This window comes from Emys orbicularis, chromosome 2, assembly GCF_028017835.1.
Source record: "Emys orbicularis isolate rEmyOrb1 chromosome 2, rEmyOrb1.hap1, whole genome shotgun sequence".
In the NCBI taxonomy this organism is placed as follows: domain Eukaryota; kingdom Metazoa; phylum Chordata; order Testudines; family Emydidae; genus Emys; species Emys orbicularis.
The window spans coordinates 39,402,210-39,415,799 of NC_088684.1; the positions used below are offsets into that span (position 1 = coordinate 39,402,210).

Here is a 13,590-nt window from a genome sequence, read left to right on the forward strand (position 1 = left end):
ACGCTGTCCTCGGGAGCCAAAAAATCTTACCGCGTTATAGGTGAAACCGCATTATATCGAACTTGCTTTGATCCACCGGAGTGCGCAGCCCCGCCCCCCCGGAGCACTGCTTTACCGTGTTATATCCTAATTCGTGTTATATCGGGTCGTGTTATATAGGGGTAGTGGTGTACATAAAAGGTTGTTACAAGGAGAAGAGAGAAGAATTGTTCTTCTTACCCTCTGAGGATAGGACAAGAAGCAATGGGCTTAAATTGCAGCAAGGGAGGTTTAGGTTGGACATTAGGAAAAACTTCCTAACTGTCAGGGTGGTTAAGCATTGGAATAAATTGCCTAGGGAGGTTGTGGAATCTCCATCATTGGAGATTTTGAAGAGCAGGTTAGACAAACACCTGTCAGGAAAGGTCTAAATAATACTTAGTCCTGCCATGAGTGCAGGGGACTGGAATAGATGACCTCTCGAGGTCCCTTTCAGTCCTATGATTAAGCATGTGAGAAGTCCTACTGACAATACATTTTAAAAGAAAGGCAAGAGAAAAATAGGACAACATTAGAGAATAAACTGACTTTAATGGGACTACTTCTGTGTTCAAAATTAAGTACCTGCATGCTTGCAGGGTTAGAGCCTTAAACTGCAGACTTATAGGAACTGAAAACAATGAGAATTTCCGGGCCAAATTTTGAAAAGTGACTTCTGAAACAGCTCAGGAAAATTTGCACGTACATATAAATGCTATTTAAAAAAAAAGTTTTTGTACATGTAAATATTATTTGAAAAATACAACAACACAATACTTTGCAGTAATGATCCATAACAATATCAGTATTTTAAATTCTAGCATTTTGGATCACTACTGTTGCAATTTAAAAAAGAAAATCAATTAATTGTGGATTATCATTAGTGAATAAGAGGTACCATTTCCTGATTTGCACACACAACTGCTTGCTTGAATGTGCAATTTTAATGGCCACTTCTGAAAATCTGCTTCTTTAAAGTGATTTTTATGAAATAACAGGTCTAAAATATGACTATGCCAGTTTTTGAAAGGGAGTTCATCCCCATCCGAACCCTGAGGAACCTCACATTATTCTTCCCCACTCTCAGGAACCCTATTTTTGCTAGATCATTCCACCTGAAGTCTGCATGTGTATCTCTGGAATCCACCAATATCACTTCTAAATTATCTAGAGGAATTGCTGTTGAGTAATTGAATGATATGAGGTATTCCCACCTTACTCCACATAGACTGAGAATGTTGCCTCCAAAACCCCTCCCACCTCTGCTGGCCAAGTGAAAGAAAGACTATATAACTCACTTACAGTGATGTAGCATCACTGATTTTAGTGAATTTATTTCTCATTTACACCTGCATAAGTGAGAGCAGAATCAGACCTCAGGTCTGGAAATGAAAGTCAGGTCTCCTACATCGCAGGAGTTTTATTTTTAACTTGCTGGAGGCATTTCTTGTTTTGAAAGGAGAATACATATTTGGATATAGCAAGCTTTAAAACTTGGAGATCTTTTCTTGCTACATTCTCAAAACAGTTTATCCCCAATGTTGTTTTTCCTGTTCTTCTCTCTTATTCTTCTTATTAAATGTTATTGTGCATTTTTGCATAGCTTTCAAAGATACTTCCCCAAATTGCTAGATTAAAAATTTAAATGGTTAAACAAATTAAAAATTACATGGTTAAAATATAGTGGATCACAAAATCTCTGAACAAAGAAAACATCTTCTCAAGTTCTCGCTTAGGATTTCTAGAAATATTTGGAGAGAGAAAAAGTACAGAAAATGTTTCCAATTCTACTTCATTATTTATTTTTCAGCATGTTTCTCAAAGGGCTACTACAAAGTTAAAAATCATATATTAAAAATAACAAACATTTTTTCTTTCCTGTGCTACTAACAACTTAGATTAATAAAACTGAAATGATTTTTAAACCAATTATATTTTTCACCATTTACTCCATTTGCTTACTTTTTGCATTTCATTCAACCTGGACAATAAAATCCCTCTCAGTCAGTTTCATTTCCTGGCTCTTAATGCTGCAATATTTGGGTTTCAAACACCGTACAGAATTGTATAAATCCAAACTAAAAATTGTTTTAATTGACAGAAGATAATCCTGAAAGCATTTCTATAATATTTGGTTTGGTCAACTCTTTTAAAAACAAAACCTATAGTTTGGAATTATATTACTTAACATTGTACTTCCAACTCTTAATTTGTATTATTTCATGCAAATTTTCAAAAATGTTGAAAAGACTTCTTTTCATTCTCTCTTATTCTGTATAGGATTATACATGTAAAAGGAGGAGCCATGTAAATAGTAAAATAGTACAAGTTGTACATGATCATAACATTCAACCATTTATTTAAAGTGTCTAAAACATCAAACAGTAACAGTTTTTTTAAATTAAAGTGAGATCTGACTTTACATATGGTGGACATATGTTGTTATTTTAACTTTTCTATTAATCTCTTATGCTTTGTTTCTAGATAAAGCTTTATACTGACAGTCAAAGAAGAACGTCATTCACATTTATTCAATTTACCTGGTACAAAATCCACTTTCATTACAAACTCCAATGGGTACTGACACACTCTGTCTAGGAAACTCTGGTCTAATCACAGCTGGCAGGCTCCAGCACCGTGAGCTGTCAGCACACACAACTGGACTGAAACTTAGCAATATGTGCTTTTGAAAAAGGGACACTTCTGAAGTTGACTGACTGATGTCTGACATCAGGTCCCAGCAAGGAACAGAGCTCAATTTTTCAGTAGGTGGCTCCCCAGCTGGGCAGATGCTGAATGCAGTACTGTCTGGTATGTGTAAATACTGGAAAGAAAAAGAAGATAATGCAAAGACATGTTGGGTCATAACAACAGTCCATTGATATTTAACTTTTACCATGAACAGTTATAAGTTCCCAATTAGAAAACTGTAACTAAAAGTACAGCATCAATGGGGCTGCAGGATTCAACAGATATTCAGCCATATTCTGTCCTCATATTCTGTCCCATTACACCCATGCTATCAAATTTAAGTCAGTGAGTTAAATTCGGTTCTGCCTGGTATGTGAGAGCAGGGGGTGGGCATATAGTGCCCCTCCCCAGTGTTAAATTAATAAAGTTGCAACCTGCCCCTTAAATACCTCCCATGTGTCTGTTGTTCATTTACCTGCATGCCCTAATCAATACATAAATGACTGATTAAAAATATATTTGTGCCTGCACGCATTCTGCTTACTGTATGCTTATTTCCTAAACATACAGTGCTGTCACAGAAAACTTACATTAATGAATGAATATTTCACTCCTTGAAATACATAAACTTGGGGAATATCTACAGACCCATGGCTTATGATCAGGTACTGGAGTTGTCTAAAAACGCTACCTCAAATATTTCATCCTGCAAAGCAGATGTACCTCTTCTACATGTGAATTTAGTACAAATTCTCAGAAGTACTTCAACAGCTATTATGGATTATACTGCCTATATTACAGCAATGGTCTTCATTCTCTGAACAGATGGAAACCAGGCAGAACTAATCCTGCAATGTGTAGGGATCTGCCACTTTGCACAGATATCGATCACAGTTAATTACCGTAGCTGAATTTACCATAGCTTCCCCGTTTTTAATTAAAACAATATGAAATTACTTATCTTTATTAACTCTTAACTTTTTACTTTTTTCTGTTCAATTTTTGCAAGACAAATTTGAGACTTTAAATAAATATCAATGCCTACCTAGTGCAGAAGCCAAAGAAAAATAATATCCAAAATACTCTACCTCCTCTCCTGACCGAGGCCTTGAAACAGACAGCTGTGGTATACAATAGATATGGTATGATGTATTGTTGATTACTGTTGTCTTATCTTCAATCTGTAGAATTTGAATACCATGCTGAACCATAGAGGAAATGCAGAACTGACACAACTGCAGGATAATTTAAAAGAACATGTTAACAGACATAAAAACAACAAAGTTTTTGTAATACAGTAAGAAAACAATATTTTAGGTTGGAGACCCTGTCTTAATTCCTCTACATTATAACCTGATCTGCATCAAATTTCTAAGCAGAATTCCTGTTAGTTGCATCAGTCAATATTTTTCAAAGAAGACTGAGAATTCATAATTTTAATTTGCTTAAAGTGATGTTGTGCATTTTATAGATGATCTAAGCTTTAAATTACATTTGATCCATTATTTATCTTTGCATTATGCTTTTGAATCTATTAACATATTTTTGAGCAAAGTCTGTGCATTGTTATGTATTTGACAGCTTTCATCTGCCGTTTGATTATTCTCTGTTTGAAATGATAAAGTTATAAATCGTCACAATGTCTTCCTCACCTTTTTATGACCTGGGAAGGCACCAAGTTTTATTTCAGTTTCAACAAACCCTTCTTCATCCAGTGTTACCACTTCCCCATTGTCTGCATCCTTCCATTTTGGAGATGTTATGTTATGAACTAGTTTGATTGCCACTGATTTGTGCACAGTGTTAGTGTTTGCCCAGTATATTCCAATTTGAAAAGCTTCCTGTAAATGGAAAATAACCATATTTAGAACTTTCTGCTAACTTTTACACTCATACTACAGTTAACAGTAATTGTCAAGTATGCATATACCTAAAACCAACTTCCTTTATTGCTTTTCTGCAGACCTATATTTCCCCCCTTTAATTCTCTCTATACAGTATACATTTTATAAGGGACATGCTGATGCTACTGTATAAATATCTTAAAAATTACTGGCAACATTTAGTGGCAAATACAAGGTGGTGTAGCTAGTCAACCAAAGCAACATATCCAGAAAACAGTTATATGCCACAAAGTTGTATAACTTGCACTGATGAGGCACTGAGTAGACATGCAAATTAAGTTTAATTCTGCTTAAACTCAGATAACAGGTTGGGAGTTGTGATAAGAAAAGTGTATGGGTGGCCAAAAAGAAGGCACGTCAAAGGGAAAATCCAACTAAATCTATTTTGTGAACCAAATTCAAGTTGGAGGATGTATACCTGAGCAGTCCTCCCATCTCCCCCATTTGAAATCCACCTTTATCACAACAGACATCATCAATGTTCTTGAAAGCACATACTACATACACAGCACAAGTCATGAAAAAAAATTACTCTCAAGACAAACATTCTTCCCAGGCCATCAGCTGTGCCACCTAAGCCAATGTATATATATAAGAGACAAAGTAGCCTTTGCACCTGGCATTGTGCAATTAGGAAGGTAGCTGTGCAACTGGCTACTGGGACAATGGGAAGATAGCGGTGAAATCTTCCATGGTGGTCAACACCCACCACTGGTTAGCTGGATGGCAGAGCCAGATTCTCCCAAGTATTGATGACACATAATTAGAATCAAGTAGGCACTACAGATACCCAGAAGGAAACAGTGAAGAATGCAATCTGTCTGTGCATAGATTAGGAGAGTAGCTCACCTAGCATGCAAGATCTGCTCTATACTCTCAAAGCAGATTTTTTCATGGGCATCTGTGAGCCATATTGTGCAGCAACCTTAACTTGTCAATCACTGTATTGCATCATGTCCTGCCAAACTGCCTTGGACTACATCTGTTTATTTTGTCCAATCAGCATGGCAGATTCCAGCTCATATTTATACCCAGACCATAACCATATTACTGGTACACATATGGACTAGAATGCAGCAAGAACGTGTGGACCATGTGGATTGAAATATAGCCTTGAAATAAGGTTTGAATGTTTAGAAAACTTGTGCGTGTTAACTTGAACAGTATGGCTACCTGGAAATTTGGAGGTATAATTGTTTTCCCAGCAGGTATCTGCAGAACTATCTTCTCTCCTTCAAATAGCCAGAGATCCCATTTGGACTGATTGTTAAGCAGAGCCCAGGGCAGGAGTTCTATCAGCAGAGTTTTAACACATGGCTTCCACACTGACAGCTTCACCCGCATTGGGCTATCCCACTGAGTGAGCTGTTCATTACTGTTCCAAATAACATATCAAAAGAAAAAAAAGAAAATTATGAATTCAATGTTAAAATTGCATTTAATCATTCTAGCTACTCAGAAATTATTCTACAATACCTCATCATGACACATCATTCTGAAATGCATAGAGGTACTGTCAGGAAAAAGCTGGCCCTAAGTGTAGGTTGTAAAAGCAGGAATTTATCAAAGGGACAATCAATTTGAAATCTGATCAATTAAAAAAAAACATTAAAAGTAGTATCCCGACTACACCTGCTCTGACTACTTCCTGCCAATTTTAGTGGTTGTAAAAATCACATTTGCATAAACAGTCTCTGCTGATCACAGTAGAGGTGCTGGAACCACAAAAAATGGTTGAGACTCCTCAATTCTGGGGGCAAACAAGGCTGATATGGCCCTTACAATGTAGTTTTGAGCAGTCTCTGAGCTGATCTAAACTCTTTAAACTCTGTTGTCAGTTTAAAAAATCAGTACAGATGTCATATATGGTATTCAAACATAGGTAAAGATATGTTTGAATATCACCTATGACTTAAACTAGATATAGTCCTTACAACTTGGTTTCACAAATCTGGCTAAATATACACAAAAAAGGGAAACTGATTCTCGCTAACTTTCTCTAGTAAATAAAGTACTGTAAAGACAGCTGCTTCTATGTTTTTTAGTTACTTCCAAATGAGTAGCTTAATAGTAAAGATTTGAAGCTGGACAAAACTCTAGCTAGTTATAACAGAAGTCAGAACAGATTAAAAATGAGTTTTTAGGGTAACTGCATTATCACTGAGAAACCCTACTTATCTATTCTCAAGAACTCTCAGCAGGATTTTGGGCTTTAACAAGCCATAGGCAACAATTTTTATATGACTAAGATTAGTTCTTAGTGAACTGAGGGCCCTTGTTATGAAGTGATGTATTCAATCAGGCCCTGATCCTATAAGGAACATGAACAGTTATTAACTTTAAGCATGTGATTAGTCCTATGGATTTCAAAGAGACTACTTAAGTCCTTAAAGTTAAGCATGTAAGTCTTTGCAGGATCAGGGCCTGAGCCATGTATCAGCTGTGGTTATTGTGTAGGACAAGTCGCATAACTACATTTCAGTGTCCTGACTGTTAGACCATTTACATGTTTTTGTTGTTGTACTACCAGTCCCTCAGTACCAAGTGAAGAGTAGTTATTCTAGGCTCATAATAACTGAAAGAAAATTTTCTTTTGGCTTGCACAACCACAGGAAGAAGGAAATTAAATAAAGGAAATCAGTAAAATGATCCACTGGCTAAATACCACTTGCATTTGAGGAAAGCTAGACTAATGAACAAATTGCCTTTCTGGTCATAAATCCACATGTGTCAGTTGTGCTGTTTGCTCACTGGTTGGTTAGCTCAAAAAACCCAAAGCTACTTTTGCTAACTACTCTAATCTATGTACTTTTTAATGGTGTATAGCACACCTAGACAGGCTCACTTGGAAAAGATATTTTGGTGAAAAATTGGTAAAAAATTTATCATTAGGTTATTTGCAATGATTTCTGAAGCTCCTAACTACAGAAAATATTTATAAAATTATCAGCCAGTTACACAAGCATGAACAAAATTAAAGGCTTTTAGATCCTTTATTACAATTGAAATATGTAGGGTCTTTTAACATATTGCCTTATTTGCATATGTATTTCTTTAATTTCATGACAATGCAACCTCAGTGGGCAACATTTAGCAAAGCCTATATTACCTCTCTGAATCCTTTCTATTATATGGCCACACAGGCTGGGGAGAGCTATTAATCCCATAGAACTCAGAGAGTATCTGATTCACAGTGCCACCTGTATGGGATTTAGTAGCTATCTGTTTAATAAGTGCTGTTGAGATAGGAACTGCACACTCTGATGGATCATCCTCTTCCCTGTCAAATGAAAACAGAAACAGAAATCAATTACAGCACTAGGTTGTCCAAACTATGGCTAACATTTTCTTTAGTGCAGCATTATGAGCGCACTCTGAAACCTGAATGATCTCATACGAAACCAGGATTAAATTAACCAGACATATAACAGAAAATGGACTCCCACAAACTTGGTAGAATATGGCATCACAGGAGATGGTAGGAACTTTTTTTTCCAAAATGCCAAAACTGGCGCACTTAATTTGTATGCTCAACATAAACAGATATGGGTGCAGTCAGGGCCGGCTCCAGGCACCAGGCAACCAAGCTGGTGCTTGGGGCGGCACCTGGAGGGGGGCCGCCGGGGAGAGCGGGGCCACAGCCGGGCTCGCCGCCCTCCCCCCGGCGCTCTGGCCGCCCTCCCCCCCGCGCCCTCCCCCCGGCTGCCGGGGGGAGAGCCGAGCCCCAGCCGGGGCTCGCCGCCCTCTCGCCGCCCTGCCCCCTGCGCTCTGGCCGCCGGGGGGAGAGCCGAGCCCCAGCCGGGGCTCGCCGCCCTCTCGCCGCCCTGCCCCCGGCGCTCTGGCCGCCGGGGGGAGAGCCGAGCCCCCGCCGGGGCTCGCCGCCCTGCCCCCGGCGCTCTGGCCGCCGGGGGGGGGGGGGAGAGCCGAGCCCCCACCGGGGCTCGCCGCCCTCCTCCCAGGGTTCCGGCCGCCCTCCCCTCCGGCGCCCTCCCTCCGGCCGCCGGGGGGAGAGCCGAGCCCCCGCCGGGGCTCGCCGCCCTGCCCCCCCCGGCGCCCTGCCCCCGGCCGCCGGGGGGAGAGCCACCCTCGCCCCGGGGCTCCAGCCGCCCCCCCCCCCGGGCTCCGCCCCCCCCCCCGCGGGGTGGGGGGGCGCAGCCGGAGGCTTTTTTGCCTGGGGCGGCAAAAAAGCCAGAGCCGGCCCTGGGTGCAGTAAGAGGAACTGCACAGTTTACAATATTCCATCGTATCATTTTCAGCAGCCCATGCAGTTATCTGTTCTATACATGCAATGAAAGGGAATATTCTTGGAAGTAGTGCACTGAAAGTGAAATGACAAACAATGACTCTTTTTTTTATTGTAGGCATTTTCAGGAAAATGCACAAGTTATACCTGGCTTGAAATGTCAAGTGATGGGTAAGATCAGGCTCTATATTTTGCAATGATTTCTCCTGCCCTTTTCCTGGAATCATTTGTGTTTCACTCAACCCCAGACTTCTTTTCTCCAAATGTATGATAATTGGATCTGGAAGATGACTCCTCATGATAAAAAGAGGGCTGAAAACAATCTACAAAGAAAAACAAAAGCAAAACAGAAAAACAAACAAAAAACAACACACTAACTTAATGTTAATTCTACTCCAGCTGCTGAAACAAGCTGTTAATAAATCTTTGCTCTGGGTCATTCTGACCTTAATTTATTTCAGAACACGAAAAGGCCACAGAGCTATACAGAATTCGGAGAATGGTGAATGCACTCACTAGTCGTTGTTGTACTTGAGTGTTGGGTTCTAATGTCAAAACTGTGCACCACACATAAGTAATTGAACTGTTTGAAGATGGCACCTGCACACAGAGAGATGAATAGACAGCATTAAGATAGATTATTTTTAGCTTATAAAGCTGAACATTTGATCACTATCAGTTAGAACTCTGAGTTACTGTAAGTCAGAAAGTAGAGAAGAGAACACTTCACCACTTTGAGTAACATTGCTCGCTCTCTTTTTTTAAATTTACATAGGAACCTAAATATGTGACATATTTAAGGTATGCCATACCATATCTTTTTACTCTAATGGAGTCTAATATGACTACTATAATTAAGGATGCAATCAGAAGTTCCTCTATCAGCTATCTGCTACTGATGAGGAGGAGGGAAGGTAGTTTGGACCAGAAGGAAGTGCCATTCCGATGAATGTACATGGATAATCAGGCTGTGAGGTTTCCACCAGGTACTCTAAGCTGGAATTTGCAAAGGAGCCTGGGAGTTTTAGGTGGAAATTTTTAAATGCTATACTCAAACATCTATTTATCTTCATACCTGAATGACTGTGCTATATTCTGTGTGTTTGGAATTGAGACATACATCTCTTGACCAGTCTTCATCTCCTTTAGCTTTCACACTCAACTCCGTCAGCTCATCATTTTCTAGAACATAGGAAGGCAGCTTTTGTGTGGCTGCAAGGCAGTCAAAATGTTCTTTAACAACTGCCTGCCCATCTTGACCAATGTAGTGCTGAACCACTTTTAATTCGATGCCGTCAGCCAGATAACTACAGACCATCTGTCTTCCACAGATTATGATCTAAAACATAAAAATAGACAACCGCTGCATTACCAATTTCTGAAAAGAAAACTCAAAGGGTGTCACTGTGGAATTAAATTTAAGAGACAAGATTCTTCAAATACCTCTTGAGTAATTTTACAAGAACAATCTAGAGTGAAAAAAAAATCGAGCAATGTTTTGTTTCTGAGAGTTGCTGAAAATGATGGAGAGTGAGCTCTTTAGATATTCCAACAGTGCGTTGATTTTATAAAGAAAAATATTCTTATGACTGGCCAAATGCATTGATAATTCAGAGAACCATAATTATTAAGATACCTCAAACTATGTTAAAATAACGTATGTATTTGTAAATGGATATTATGCAAAAAATTCAGGTAAGGTCCTGCATGGTGTTAGTGTCCTCAACTCCTAATGAGCACTTTGTAGGATTGCACTCTGTGGCTGTAGTTATGTCTTTGCCTTTCCCTGATGTCCCTATATATTGCAGTTCTCTTAGCATATGGTGTCATCGCTATGGATATTTTGAGTTGTAGCCACAATGGCTTTTGAAGGGTTCCACTGAAACCCCAAATCCTGGTCACTATCTAGGGTTCACTTTCTCAAAGGAGCAAGTCTCTGCAGTATGTTTACAGGTTTCAAGCTTACCCTGAAATTAAACTCCCATTTAAACATTAAAATAAAAAACAAAGCTTCAACCAGCTCTGAGGCCCTCCACACTATGTTTATTAAATAGGTCTACCTAAAAATTGGCCAAACAGGTTGAGAGTTACTACTGTCCAAATCAGATGAATCACTATTGAGTAACACAAGGTGCTCTCCTATGTCTATGGACTGAATGTGTTATGTCCACCATATGCCCTGGCTTCTGCCAATTGAGGCAGAACTATTACAATATTATTACAGATATATTAACATGTTATAGGAAAACATCTGCACAGTAGCCCATTGTGTGGCTATGCCAGAAGGAGAACAGGAGTCAGTGGATATGGTTTAATTAGGCTGCAACTTTTTTCCTAAATGTTCGGGAGTACCCAGCAGATAAAATTGTAGAGTGCAGGTAATTCCATAATCATTTATATATTCCTGGGGGGGGGGGCGGGCGCTGCTGTCAGCTTTCCCCCTTTACCCATCCTGGTCCCCAGCCAGTCCGCTGCTGGAATCTAGCTGCATCCCCCTTGAATGAGAGTTAAAGGGGCCATAAAGGAGAAGGGGTTGTTTCCCTGCTGTACAAGTCACAGGAGCGCTGAATCCTTCCTCTTTCCGTTCCTTTAAAAAACATGTCCTCTGTATTCCTTACCAATCCATTTGATCTGATCACCGTATCCCTTCCCCACAGAGTACCTGCACTGGACATCCATGCTACGTTTACCTAAAGAGCTGTGCCATCATAGCTTAACTCCATTTTATTTTTTGCCCCAACTAAGCTTTAGGTGAGGAAGGCAAAAAAAACAACCCACCTCACCTTGGCCAATTTGGTGGTGAGGGAAAAAATTCATTCCCAGCCCGCCGAGAAAGGAGTGAATAGTGTAATGCCCACAGCAGATCATGACTAAATCTAGTATTTTAACTACTTGTGTGGGTGAGAGGGTAAGTGCTGCTCTGCCTGGTCCAGGACGGGGGAACAGGGGGAAATGGGTCAGTATCCCCAGGCTGACCTGGTATGAAGCTGCCATAGCAAGTAACTCTTTGGCTCTCTGGCCCTTAAAGCGACAACACACCTTTTGAAATTTTAATTCGGTCATTTCTTTCCCCACCTCTTTTTCAATAACCTAAGGGCCTGAGGCACACTACTGAATAAAAACATAAATAACATAACACATTCCTACTTTTCAAGAGTACAAAAATGTGCCAGAAACTGTATAACTTTGCACTGTTAGAAATTATAACCCAGGCAAAAGGATGTTTTACAAAATGTGTAAAAAATGTGCTGAGGACTAAGATTTTGTGTGCCAAGATTCATACCAGAGTGAATTCTTACAGCAGAGTCATATTAACTCTTGAAATAATCTCTATAATGTAAATCCTGCTAGTCTCATTAAATATTATGGCATTAGTGAGCAACACTACAATTACAGGGAAATATTATAATTTAAAAATGGATTATTCATTATTTATGTAAAAAGCATAATCTAATTTACTCAGATTAAAAATGATTCCCCTATACCGTACATAAGGGCACTTACTTGTTTTTGCACTCCACTGAGCTGTTGAATCTTGATAATAAGTGATGCTGTCCTGCCTTTGTACTGAATGGTTCTGATAAAGGTCCCTGCATTGTCCACACTGAATGGCTCAGACCAGCGCCAGTTTCCCCAACCTTCAATGCAAATGTGTAACAGCTGGAGAGGAAACAATAATTCCTTCAATGCAGAACGGCAAAAAAAGGCTTGCACTAGAATATGAGTTCCAATGTTGGGAAATGTTTCTATCCATAAAACTTAAAAATTCCAAGCAGATATTTTCATTGAAATCTGTGTAACACCCATTTTTCAGAATTGCTGACTATACAAAGAATAATGTAACACTCTGAATGATTATATTACAGTATTTCCAAAATAAATTTCCATACTGTATACTGCAAATAATTTACGCTCTTGAATGGTAAAGATCTAGTACAACACTTGTTAAGAAGAGGCCCTGCACACTATAGGGCAGGGCAAAGAAAATAAGAGAGTTCCTTTACTGCTCTGGAACGCCACTCTCTTTACGGTTAGCAGGTACTTCAGATACAGGCCATTTAAAAAAAAATTTTAAGCTGTCATTCATGAATACAAACCCCTTACCCCGACCCAAAAACCCTCCAAAACAATCCATTTGGGGAGGGGGGGCGGCTCACTTGTGCTCATAAGTATATCAAATGTATCAGTATTTAAATATGTTGCTTAGAAATGGGGAACATCTCATTTGAATCAAAGTGGCGACAAGGGGCTTTTGCAGGCATAATGATACCATTATAATTATATAGTTATACCAGTATCAGTCCCCGTGTAGTCACTCTTATTCTGGAATAGGAATGCCTTTTTCTGGTTAGCTTAAACCATTTCTAAGGCAACATAGGGCTTGTCTACCTGCTGCATCACTATGCACTATAGGGGTGTAAATTCTAGTGCACACAAGCATGTTGTGTACTAACTCTCTACATGGACCTTGATGGAACACACTCAAAGTTCCCTAGAGCACACTGACATAGTATTATTTGAAGCAGTATTACATGAACATACACTAAGGAACTTTTAGTGTGCACAAGAAGGTCCACACAGAGTTAGTACAAGACATGCTTGTGTATACTAGAATTTATACCTCAGCTGGTGCGCACTAATGCACTCTATAGACAAGCCCTCAGTCTTTCATCATTCAAAAAGTCTTTCAACACAGTATGTACCTATCCCTATTCCATGGAGATTCTGTGAGCC

The 13,590-nt window shown here is 39.5% G+C and overlaps 1 protein-coding gene across 2 annotated transcripts in view; it reads right to left on the bottom strand.

The window, feature by feature from the left end:
• VPS13B (vacuolar protein sorting 13 homolog B) overlaps positions 1 to 13,590 on the bottom strand; it is a 947,892-nt gene that overhangs the window by 50,266 nt on the left and 884,036 nt on the right. For both annotated transcript variants that reach the window (XM_065397834.1, XM_065397833.1), the window contains exons 43-51: positions 12,361 to 12,516; positions 9,932 to 10,195; positions 9,373 to 9,456; positions 9,004 to 9,179; positions 7,723 to 7,893; positions 5,787 to 5,988; positions 4,362 to 4,550; positions 3,798 to 3,944; positions 2,559 to 2,842 (exon numbers count right to left, since the gene is read on the bottom strand). In XM_065397834.1, coding sequence (XP_065253906.1) covers positions 2,559 to 2,842; positions 3,798 to 3,944; positions 4,362 to 4,550; positions 5,787 to 5,988; positions 7,723 to 7,893; positions 9,004 to 9,179; positions 9,373 to 9,456; positions 9,932 to 10,195; positions 12,361 to 12,516 — 1,673 coding nt within the window. The remainder of the gene's footprint in view (positions 1 to 2,558; positions 2,843 to 3,797; positions 3,945 to 4,361; positions 4,551 to 5,786; positions 5,989 to 7,722; positions 7,894 to 9,003; positions 9,180 to 9,372; positions 9,457 to 9,931; positions 10,196 to 12,360; positions 12,517 to 13,590) is intronic.